Source organism: Emys orbicularis, chromosome 3 (assembly GCF_028017835.1).
Source record: "Emys orbicularis isolate rEmyOrb1 chromosome 3, rEmyOrb1.hap1, whole genome shotgun sequence".
NCBI classification, from domain to species: domain Eukaryota; kingdom Metazoa; phylum Chordata; order Testudines; family Emydidae; genus Emys; species Emys orbicularis.
The window spans coordinates 153,997,903-154,010,481 of record NC_088685.1 but is presented as its reverse complement, the minus strand read 5'-3'; the positions used below and the strand labels follow the sequence as shown (position 1 = coordinate 154,010,481).

The 12,579-nt window shown below is 48.5% G+C and overlaps 1 protein-coding gene across 1 annotated transcript in view; it reads right to left on the bottom strand.

The window, feature by feature from the left end:
- GLP1R (glucagon like peptide 1 receptor) overlaps positions 1-12,188 on the bottom strand; it is an 84,093-nt gene extending 71,905 nt beyond the window's left edge. Inside the window, exons 1-2 of the mRNA XM_065401474.1 lie at positions 11,999-12,188; positions 11,231-11,331 (exon numbers count right to left, since the gene is read on the bottom strand). Of these exons, the coding sequence (XP_065257546.1) occupies positions 11,231-11,331; positions 11,999-12,188 (291 nt within the window). The remainder of the gene's footprint in view (positions 1-11,230; positions 11,332-11,998) is intronic.
- Between the last annotated feature and the right edge of the window lie 391 nt (positions 12,189-12,579).

The window sequence follows — 12,579 nt, the reverse complement described above, 5'->3', positions numbered from 1 at the left end:
GGACTGCAGGGTGGGGCTGGGGATAAGGGGTTTGGCGTGCGGGGGGGGCTCAGGGCTGGGGCTGGGGCAGGGGATTGGGGTGCAGGCTTACCTCAGGTGGCTCTTGGTCAGTGGCGCAGCGGGGGTACTATGGCAGGCTTCCTGCCTGTCCTGGCACCACGGACCGCGCTGCACCCCAGAAGCGACCAGCAACAGATAGGGCTGCTAGGCAGAGGCTCACAAGCGGCTCTGTGTGGCTCTCGCCCGCAGGCACTGGCCCCCCCCCGCTCCCATTGGCCAGGAACCGGCCAATGGGAGTGCGGAGCTGGTGCTCGGGGCGGGAGCAGCGCGCAGAGCCAGACCTGCTGCTTTTGCGGTGCAGCACGGTGTCAGAAAAGGTAGGGACTAGCATTCCTTAGCTGATCAGAGCCACCACATCCCAGTGCCTTACATTCCGCAACCCAGTACTGGGTCGCGACCCGCAGTTTGAAAATCACTGCTGTAAAGGACAGTATGGCCTTATAAATGCTTATGGTGCTTTAGTGATTAGAACTGGTCTAAATTTTTGGACTGAAAAAAATTCCTATCAAAATGTGCTCCATGAACTGTTTGGTATTTACCTTTCTGGAGATAGTCAGCCAATATAAATTGTGAGTTTTATTCCTCAGCCCTCACTTGCTCTTCAGTTGGTTGTAACACTGAGCATATGGCTACATATATTTGTTAACTAATAACTAGAAATAAAGGGTCAAACCTAGCTACATTACTACTAGACCAAGGGGGTTTGGGGATTTCTTCCAATGCTCCCCACTCCCATTCTCCATCCATTGTATTGTAGCTTAAATAAATTATCAAAATAATTGAAACTGGCATGACTGTATTATTTTGACAAATAAAATGTGCAGAATTTTAAAATATTGTGCGCAGAATTTTTAATTTTTTGGTGCAGAATTCCCCAGGAGTAGTTTCATTAACAAAGGCATAGCATGCAAGTCACAGAAAGCAAAGGAAGTGATAGTACTGGTTAGGCCTCTGGCTTGGTCACTGCTGTATAGAAAGGACATGGAGAAACTGGAAAGGATCCAGAGGCAAGTAACACAGATGATCAAAGAGATGGACTGCAAGCCATATGAGCAAAGGCTGAAGAAACTAAGTATGTTTAGTTTGGAGGAGGGGAGATTAAGGAGGGGAGATTAAGGCCTTCATATACTTGAAAGGCTGCCATTAAAAAAGATGGAGAAAAATTATTCTGTCTTGCTACAGAGGGCAAGACAAGAGGCAATAGGTTCAAACTATGACACAACATAAAATGTCAGCATAGTATCTCAGGAGAAACTTCCTAACTGTAAGAACAAACTGCCTAGGGAAGTCCTGGAAGCGCTGTCACTGGAGGTTTTCAGAAGGAGGCTGGATAAAGCATTCAAGACAGATGGCTAACTCAACAAATCCTGCATCTTGGTGGGGGTTATACTAGATGACCCTTGCGGCCCCTTCTAACCCCATCCTTCTATGATTCTATAACTCTGTTCATAGATTCCAAGGCGAGAAGGAACTATTGTGATCCTCAAGTCTGACCACCTATATAGCACAGTCCACAGAACTTACCCAAAGTAATTCCCAGAGCAGAGATTTTAGGAAAACATCCAATCTTGATTTTAAAATAGTCAGTGATGGAGACGCCATCAGAACCCTTGGTAAATTTGCCAATGTTTAGTTACCCACACTGTCAAAAATTTACACCTTATTTTCAGTCTGGAAGTTTTTTGAAAGTTTATGATCAGCTGTAGCCTAAATAAATAAAGCAGAAAAAGGATGGGAGGAGAAAAAAAGAATCACAGAGAGGTAAAGTGGCTTGCTCAAGATCACACAGTAATGCTTTCCAATCCTGGTTGTATAGATTATTTCCAGTGTGCACCATAAAACACACAGCATGCACCATACAGCTGATTTAATGCTATAGTTGGAACCCAAGCATTTCAGTTCCTAACAACACGTACTTGACAGTGTTCAGACACTGAACAAGGTTTGTAGCAGCAACCTTCAGATCTTCTCAGAACCCAGTACAGTAACTCCTCACTTAAAGTCATCCTGGTTAACATTGTTTCATTGTTATGTTACTGATCAATTAGGGAACATGCTCGTTTAAAGTTGTGCAATGCTCTCTTCTAACGTCGTTTGGCAGCCGCCTGCTTTGTCCACTGCTTGCAGGAAGAGCAGCCCGTTGCAGCTAGCTGGTGGGGGCTTGGAACCAGGGTGGACCGGCAGCCCCCCTATCAACTCCCTGTTCCCTGTGCTGCAGCCGCCCAGCAGGCTATCAATCGGCAGTTCAGCTGTCCCTCCCCCCACTGCCATGTGCTGCTCCTGCCCTCTGCCTTGGAGCTGCTCCCAGAGACTCCTGCTTGCTGTGCAGGAGGGGAAGGGGGGGCTGTCAGGGTGTCCCCCTCCCCCCTGCTCCTGCACCCCGCTTACCCCTTCTCCATATAGAACAGGGAGGGGACACGGATGGAGAGAGACAGAGAGAGCTTGGGGCAGCAGCTGCTGTCTCAACTTCCTGATCCACTTAAAAAAAATGCACTTAAGAGTGGGTCAGCTTATTTAAAAGGACAGTGTGCATCTCTCTCTTTCTCTCCCACACACAAGGTGTGTGTCTGTCTCTGTCTGCTATGCTGTCTCCCCTCCCTCGTGTTCATGCTGCCTTGTGTGAGAGGCTACATTAACAACAAAATGTTAACCCTTGAGGGCTCAGCCGAGTGCTAGTTCATCATTTAGCAGCAAGGCATTCCCTGGGAAATATCCCTCCCTCTTCCACCCTCTAACTTCACCATCTCAACCAAGCTTCACAATCATCATAGCTGTGAACAGTATTGAATTGTTTGTTTAAAATGTATACTATGTGTATATCTATATAATATATAGTTTTTTGTCTGGTGAAAAAAAATGTCCCTGCAACCTAACCCCCCCCCCCCATTTACATTAAATCTTATTGGGAAATTGGATTCGCTTAACATCGTTTCACTTAAAGTTGCATTTTTCAGGAACATAACTACAACGTTAAGCGAGGAGTTACTGTACAGCAGGCAGCAGCTTCTCCAATCAGGACCAAAACTTTTCCTCTGTGGTGATCCCAGTTGTTCATTGAGCAGGCACACAATTTCAACAGTGTAACAAACAACTGTTGTGTTCACTTCCAACAGCTGCTTTTCCCCAAAAAATTTCAGCAAGGGGCAGGGGGAAAGAAGAGGTAAGTCAGGATGTAGTTATAAAGCATACACAAAGGCCACCTATTATTCCTCTCATTATTTGTATTACTGTAAAGCTCAGGATCCCTACTCCAGGACCAGAATCCCACTGTACTAGTCACCTAATAGCATCACCAAGGAAATGACCTTGCCTGGGTGCAGCTTGAGCAAGCACTAGATCACATTCTCTTGTAACACAGGTCAGGATTCCCAAGTACTCTTTCCAGCTCTGCCAACGACTAGCAGAGATATCATTTAGCCTCCCTAGTTCTCCATAAAGTTAGTACGATATCTATGTACCTACCTCAGAGGGCTGGAGGCTCATTGTCTGTGAAGTGCTTTTAGGTGCTCTGATTTTTCTTTTTTAAGCAAAGTATTACATAAAGCAATCCTGACAGAATGGGAGATCCTAGATGAAAGAGGACCAGAAGGAATGCTTCTAGGCTGGACCACAAGCTGTTGCATGCTTACACTGTTCCAGACAGATTGAAAAATGATAGCTAGAGGGGTTCTCACAACAAATTTTTTGATGGCCTCAGAGTGCGGCCACCAACTCTCACTGGTGGCTGCACTGACACTTTTTTCCTAAAATATTTAATTACCTATAGGAAAAAACAATTAAATATGCACAGATTCACATCCAAATCATTGTAATGTATATTTGTAGGGTTTTTTGGCAGACTCAATAACAAAAAGAATGCTGCGTCGCCCTTCGGCACCCCCATCCAGGGCTTAGTGGGTCCTGGGGCTTGCTGTGAAGAGTGTATTTGTATATTTGTAAATATCACAGCACTTAGAAGCTATGTGGGAGGCGATCAAAAGTGATATTAAACATACAAGTATCACTTTTCACAGATAGCTAGTAAATCTGCTGTGAAAAGTGATACTTGCATGTTTGTGATTATCATTTTTCTCAGCAAGATCCAGGACAGATTAAGCCCTGAATGGGAAGGCCGAAGCAGGAGGCAGCACGAGCCAGAGGTGATGGTGGGGAGGCAGCGGGGGCCTGGGCAATAGGGGGAATGGATGCGAGGCCAGGAAGGGGGCAGGATCCAGGAGGGGGGGGTATCTGCTGCCATGAGGCCAGGGCTGGGGCTCAGTGCCCGCGACCAGAGCTGGGGCCAGGAACGGCATGGCTGGAGCCAGGGATTGGAGCCCACTGCCATGCAGCTGGTGCCTACTCCCACATGGCCAGAGCCCGGAGCTGGGTGCCGGAGCCAGCTTCCACCACCGCGTGGCCGTGGCCAGGGCCAGTTCCCGCCACCACATGGCCAGGACCCGGGAACAGAGCTGTGGGTTGGTGCCTGCTGCCATGCAGCTGGGGCAGGGGATCAGCACCAGGGGTTGGGGCCGCACGGCTGGAGCTGTGGGTTGGCACCTGCTGCTGTGCAGCTGGGGCAGGGGATCAGCACCAGGGGCTAGGGCCACATGGTTGGAGCCCGGGGCCAGCTCCCGCCACTGCACAGCTGGAACTGGGGCTGACTGAAGCTCCGCGGCCAGAGCTGGGGGTCAGTACCCGCTGCCCTGCGGTTGGAGCCCGTGGCCGCATGGCCAGGTTCCTGAAGTCCTGCCGCTGCAGCCTGCTGATCAAACCCCCTCCCTCCCAACGTGGGTCAAGAACTCACCTTGCTCCTGAAGTGCTCTGCCCCACCTCTCTCCAGAGGCGGTGCAGAGTGCCCCATCCAGGAGCAACAAGGAGGGAGGGAGAGGGGCCACTGCTCCCCCACCCCCAATCACCACCCAGGAGGCTGTTGTGGCCGCACAAAAAGGCCCCGGCGGCCACGTTTGAGAAACATTGAGCTAGACACTGTAGTGCAAAGAGAGCCACCACATGAGAAGATGCTGAACTCTGCAACAAAGTACGAAAACAAAACAGGAAAAGAAAGGTGAAGACAAGAGTAGAGGATTTTCCTTCTGAACTACAAAGGGTTTTTCATATTTGTGAACTTGTATAACAGTAGTGGAGGGGAGAAGGGGGAACCGCATTTGGAGCAGTGCTTAGCAATTCGTTGTTTCTCTGTTTAGGGGTTTGCACTAAAGAAGTGCCACTGAATGCTGTATGGGATCGTGAAATATTCAGAACTGATTCCCGAGGATGGATTTGGAGGTTTTTTGACTCACTTTAATTGTTTGACTTCACAATTGGGAGCAATGTCAGAAAACAAGCCAGGAGCTCTTTCTGCTCTGACTCAGCGAGAGGAGGGCCCAGTGCTCTCTGCTTTCCTTGCTCTAGCAATCATGTGTTTCTAGGCACCTGTCACCTTGGTAGCTAAGCACTGAACAGTTATGTAATGTGCACAACACCACCATCCTAAAGGTGTTATCCTGTCTTCAGTGCACCAGGATTTCTACATTTTCATACGCACACACTCTCTCTCGGTCCTCTCTCCCTGCAATCCCTCCCCTTGTTTTTAATGCTGGAGAGAAAAACAAAAACCCAACATACTCCCTCTCCCAACCAGGGAAGGAGCAGTGAAAACGTCACCTTGAATGTGTGCGTATGTTTTAAGTGTCTAATACATGCCCTCTAACATGAGGAAACAGATATTGCTGAAACATGGTTAATTTTGGCCCAGTTAGGCAAGGGTCATGGAACAGTGTATGACTCTCCAGATCCCATTGTACCAGGAAGCTCAGGCAGAGCAAGGATGGATCTTGAGCCTCTCCTTTGAAGTTTCTTGCCATTATAGGATTTCTTTTCCAGTGGTGTTCTCATGCGACCTAGCCCTAAGTGAACTAGGGCATTAGATGGAGACTTGGCATGCACACAAATCCTCCAGTGATGCTCTGCTTCCTTCCTCACTCTCTGTACCATCTCCTCCTCCCGAAAGGGCATCCCTATCTGCTCAGTTGAGGGCAGTGATGGGGTAGGGGTGAAACCAGTTGGATAGAAGCTGCTGGAAACAGGAGAGAGATTCAAATGGTCTTACAAGGAAACAGCCTCGATGGCCCCAATGTTACTGAGGAGCCACTTAGATGAAACCCTAGGCAGCTGCTTCTTTGGTTATCCCACCTCTCTTACTGAACCATTTATAAGAGTTATAGGTCTGCACCTATCTTCCTACTCAGGGGGTCTTGGAAGAGCTTTAGCAGCCGTCTCTCAGAGGGCAGAAGCTGGGCCTGCCACCCTTTCCTCAGGGTTCTTCTATAATCAGGCCCAGCAGTCAGCCAGGAGCTCTCTCTCACTCCCCCGGGCCCTGCCAGTGCTGAGCTGTCCATGGTGCTGCACTTTCCTTTGGCCAGCCAGGAGCACCCTCTGTACTCCTCTGACTCCAGCAAAGAACTGACTCTGGTCTGCACTGCAGCTCCTTTTATACTAGCCTGCAACCCTTTGATTGGCTGCTTCCTACGCAGTCTCTCTAGGCTGCTTGGAGGACTTGGCTCCACTGATCCTGAGGCCTCCAGCAAGGGGCCTCTGGGCCTAGCCCACCCAGTCATAGTGACTAAAAGGTCAGGATATACTTTAATGTCTAGGGTTACATACTTCCATCCCCTTCCTTATAAGTATTCACTACAATACTTCAGTAATTGTCCCAAACAGTTTACCAGTGTCTGTGACACATGGCCAGAAAGGGTTAAGCATCCTGCAGGATAAATGACCTAAATTCAACCTTTAGAGACATATTGGTAGATGTTTGTGCGTTTACATATATATATATTGTTAGAGATTGACAATGTCATCAAACAGTTCCTGTCTATGCTGTATTCTGTTAATTCTGAGATTAAAAGGAGATTTTAACATTTAAATGAACTGTAAATATAGTGATATCACTGTATTGATTTCTCTTTGAAGTATATAGCAGATCACCTGCAAATGGTGGAAAACAGGCAATTGCCTCATGTTAATCCATATAGCTAATTACTGATGATGCTTAGGAAATAGGTCTACTTCAAAGTCTAGATGACTGCCTATTGTTCACCTAAGGACTTTGTGCTGTCAAGAGAAGGCCTGGAACTGTATAAAAGTAACTTGGGTCCTGATCCTTTTTATCTCAGATCTGCTTGATAGAGGGGAAGCTTGAGTCATAAGACTGAGATCTCCAGTCCCATCTGGATCACCCTGGATATGAACATTGGACTATAACCTATGGACTAATTCTGAAAGAACTCTTTGTAACTACAAAGCTCACTATCTCTACTATGAAACTGATCTCAGAACTGTACTCATGTCTGTATGTATATTGATCTTTTAACCAATACTCTCTCTTTTTTTAAAAAATAAATTTTAGTTTAGTTAATAAGAATTGGCTGTAAGCAGGTATTTGGTAAAATCTGGAATATTAAATAGATTGGGAGGTAATGTGTCCGATCCTTTGGGATTGGTAGAACTTTCATCTTTGACTTGGCTGTCTGCGAGGGAGCCCAAAGACTGCTTTTAAGGGAACTGTGTTTTGGCTTCTGTATAACCAGTAAGGTATTACAGAAGCTGTTTTGTGGCCAACTGGGTGGATCTAAGTATTGGAGTAAACACCAGCTTTGGGGATTGTCTGCCCCATTCTTTGCAGTTTGCCCTAATTGAGTAACCTCAGTGTGCCCCCACCCCTAGACCCTGGTCCCAGTGTCATTGCAGAGTCCAAGGCTATTTACACCCAGAACATTGTAGCATTCACTGTGAGAGTGCGATCAGCCAAATTAGGGTTGGGGGTTGTGTGCATAAATGAAAATCTTGTTTTTCAGGACAGCAAACAGTACAATTCTCAGGCTACATTTAAAATCTGATTAATTTAAACTAATTGGATTGAAATTAAATAAAGCAATATGTGGTATAGTAAGAGAAGCAGCTTCAGTTTCCAGACTGGAACATAACGCAAGGAACGAGTAGAATACCTGATGCTGTGCTACCTGGGCATAACAGCACGAGGCAATCAAAACCACAGTGCCTGACTCTGGCATGTTTCAATTGCCAGCATAAAGATAATGTAACAGACAACTGCATTTCATTTTATAGAGCATTTTTGCCAGCAGGAGGCCAGACACTCCAGACAACTATCACCCTTTAGGGTATGTCAATGTCTACAGTGCAGAATTAGCCTGGGTTCATACTCAGGTGTTGCCCCTTCCTTCCCCCCACATCCAAAAAAATCCCTCTCGACCCAGGCTAGCCGGCACAGCTAGGGAAACAGGTTAGAGCCCAGGTTCCACTTACCAGCCTGAATGACACTCACCCACTCTGCAGTGTGGACACAGGCTAAACCACTCAGTGCTGATAGCCCTCCATTCCCTTCCCACATTTCCTCCCTCCAGCCACCATATGCCCAGAAGACAGACAAGTTCTTCTACAAGTCTGTGGGAAAGAATCAGAGCCGTTCAGCTTACTGCTGAGCTGCACTTCGCTGTCCTCAGCTGTAAGCCACATTCTGTATGTCTTATGTAGCAGAGCAATATAATTGCATTAACAGAGCTCAACATTGCAATGCCTAAATCAGTTTGGGATGTGCATGGAAGTGAGAGAGTGTGGCAGTAGAGAGGCAGCAAAGAACAGGGAGGTCTAGACACAAGTGGGAAAACTATGAGGCAGATTGTGTATGAGCGAAGGATAAATAGTAGCAATGAAATGTAATCAATAGCAAGGAGATAGGAGTCAATTCATAGCAAAGAGCAGTGAACAGGCAATCAGTTAGAAGCAATCAATTATGGTCAATTGCAGTAAGACTGTACTCAAATGGCAATAAATAGCTAATGGATCTTTCCTTTCCCACATTTGCAACTTTTAGGGCATGGCTACACTTGCAAATGTAGAGCGCTTTGAGTTAAACCAGTCTTCGTAGAGCGCAGTAGGAAAGCACTGCAGTCTGTCCACACTGACAGCTGCAAACGCACTGGCGTGGCCACATTTGCAGCACTTGCAGCGGCATTGGGAGTGGTGCATTATGGGCAGCTATCCCACAGAGCACCTCTTCCCATTCTGGTGCTGTGGCTTGTGGGAAGGGGATAGGGAATACGGGGCATTCTGGGTCCCAACGCCCCGTGATGCATCGGTTCGCATCCCAGCAATCCCTGTGCTTCCGTCCACATTTGGCGCCATCTTTCAACGTTTTTTGTACTGCGCACTCTGTCTTCCCTTTCAGTCTGTGGGAATGGAACCCGAACTGCTGAGGAATATGCTGACGAGTCTCGCCAGCACGTCACGTTTGGATCTTAAGGAGTAACTCGACTGCCAAACTGACAGTGAGGACTCCGACGACATCGACTCGATTAATGCATACGACACGAGATTGCTTGTGGCATTCATGGACATACTCACCACCGTGAAATGCCACTTTGGGCTCGGGAAACAAGTACTGAGTGGTGGGATCACATCATCATGCAAGTCTGGGATGACGAGCGGTGGCTGCAGAACTTTCGGATGAGAAAAGCCACTTTCATGGGACTGTGTGATGAGCTCGCCCCCACCCTGCAGCACAAGGACACGAGATTGAGAGCTGCCCTGCCGGTGGAGAAGCGGGTGGCTATTGCAATCTGGAAGCTGGCAACTCCAGACAGCTACCGATTGGTCACTAATCAGTTTGGAGTGGGAAAGTCAACCGTTGGAATTGTGTTGATGCAAGTTTGCAGGACCATTAATTGGATCCTACTCAGAAGAACCATAACTCTGGGTAATATGCATGACATTGTGGCTGGCTTTGTACAAATGGGTTTCCCTAACTGCGGAAGGACAATAGATGGGACGCATATTCCAATTCTGACACCAGCCTACCTAGCCTCCGAGTATGTTAATCGGAAGGGGTATTTCTCTATGGTTCTCCAGGTGCTTGTGGATCACCATGAGCGTTTCATTGACATTAACGCAGGCTGGCCCAGAAAGGTGCATGACGCATGCATCTTTCAGAACGTTGGCCTGTTCAGGAAGCTGCAGGCGGGGACTTTTTCCCAGACCAGAAGATCACCGTAGGTGAAGTCGAAATGCCCACTGTGATCCTTGGAGACCCCGCTTACCCTTTAATGTTGTGGCTCATGAAACCCTACACAGGGAGCGTTGAAGGCAGCAAGGAGCAGTTCAACAATAGGCTGAGCCAGTGCAGAATGACTGTGGAGTGTGCTTTTGGCTGTTTAAAGGGCCGCTGGCGCTCTCTGTATGGGAAGCTGGACCTGGCCAATGACAACATCCCTGCGGTTATATCCGCGTGCTGTACCCTCCATAACATTTGTGAAGGGAAGGGTGAAAGATTCACTCAGGCATGGAACTTGGAGGTTCAACACCTGGAGGCTGAATTTGAACAGCCAGAGAGCAGGGCTATTAGAGGGGCCCAGCACGGGGCTGCAAGGATTAGAGATGCTTTGAGGGAGCAATTTGAGGCTGAAAGGCACCAGTAATGTCTGGTGCCCTACACGGGAGTGAAGTGCAGTGGTTCCAATGTTAGTAGGGATCTGTGTTTGCTACGCTGACTTGCAGTGCCTGTTGCTTTCCTGGGCTAAGGTATCTTTTACTTTATGCAATAATAAAGAATGTTTTCAAAGCCAAAAAAATCCATTTATTGAAAAGAAACACAACTGCTTGGGAAACAGAAAGGGCAGGGGGGTGGAGTGGGGACGGTACATCTCAGATTTGCTTATGTCCTGTTATCATACTCAGCCTTCCTGTCTGGAGTGCTGTGCAATGAGTGCTGCACTTCAGGATGGCTATACTGCATGGTGATGGGGGTTGAGTGCAGTGGGTAAGGGTCGTAGTTTTCAGGGCTGGGTGGTGAAGCTACAGGTGCTGGAGGCAGCTGGTGGTGATAAGAACCCGGATGTTGGGGAAAGTGGGTTGTAGATGACATGGGGGCACAAGAGAAAGTTTTGGGACAAGGACTGCGGGGGTGGGGGGGGATGTGGTAGTGCTCCGCCTGCATGGCTACGAGCGCCTGGATAGAGTCCACTTGGCGCTCCATGATGCTTAGCAGCCGATCTATGCTTTGCTGCCGGAGCTCCGCGCTTTTGTGCCAGCGCTCCTCATTCTGCTGTCAGATCCTCCTTTCACTTTCCCTCCACTCCTGCACTTTTAGATTCTTGTTAAGGGACTGCTGCATTACTTCATGCAGCATGTCTTCTTTGCTTCTACGTGGCCTCTTCCTGAGTCTTTGCAGCCTCTCGGCCAGTGATGAGACAGATAGCAGAGATCTCAAGGTTGCATCTGTAAAGGTAAAATGCAACACTTAACAGAGGCAGCATTATTCACACCAGACAGAGCAATGATTCCCCCATACTTAAGGACAAGCACAGTCTACACAATAGCATAATTTGCCCATCCCAAAGTGAGCGCACATAACCCACAGGAGCCCCAAAATGGCGAGTAAGCACAGGGTCAAGGGGGACTGATTGTTTTACGGCTGTACTGTCCTTTGGGTTTCTGTGCCTTGGGGAGAGCCAACAGCTGCAGGGGGCCCCTATACTGAACACTGTCCCCACATTTTCCACAGGTGTTTGTCCTGGAAGATATCTCACTGCTGAGGGTGACCTGGGAAGCAATGGAGGGTCTTCTGCTACAATGCAGCTTCTGCCCTGGCCCATATGCAGCTTGTCTGTGTGCAGCAATGGTCCCCCCGCCCCTCACGGAACAGTGGTGTGGACCTGTTAGCCTGACTGGGACAAGGACCACAGTGGCTCTCCCAAGAAACCTGCGCAAGCACATTGCCAAACTTCTGGATGAGATCTTTGAAGAAATCACTGAGGCCGATTACCGCGATGTGAGAGAGCACATCAATGCCCTATTCTGCATCTAGGCATGCATGCAGCCCTAACCCTCCTCACCCCAAGAGCCCACACCAAATAACTTCCTTCCCAAAATAAAAGCCACCTACCGGGAACCTCCTCTGGTGTTTGTCCTTCTCCAAGCACCGGCTGCCACGACTGGCTACCTTCCTCCTGGCTTGAGAACAGCTCCTGGCTGCATGCATCTAGGGATTCCAGGGTGTCTTCGTTCTCCCCAGCACCCTCACTCCCGCTTTCCTCCTCCTCCTCCCTTGTTGAACTGGGCTCTGAAGTGTCCATGGTGGTGCACGAAGTATCGTGTCCAGCTCTTTGTAGAAACGGCAGGTCACGGCGGCAGCACCGGAGCGGCTGTTTGCCTTGTGGGCTTTGCAGTAGGCATTCCACAGCTCCTTCACTTTAACCCTGCACTGCAGTGCATCCCGGTCATGGCCCCTTTCCATCATGTCCCTTGATATCTGCCCGAAGGTATAGTAATTCCTACGGCTGAAGCGCAGCTGGGACTGGACAGCTTCCTCCCCGCAAACACTGATGAGGTCCAGCACCTCGCCATTGCTCCATACTGGGGCTCACCTGGTGCGTGGAGGCATGGTCACCTGGAAAGGTTCGCTGATAGCACTCCACGCCTTGCTGAGCAAACAGGAAGGGGATTTTCAAAATTCCCAGAGAATTT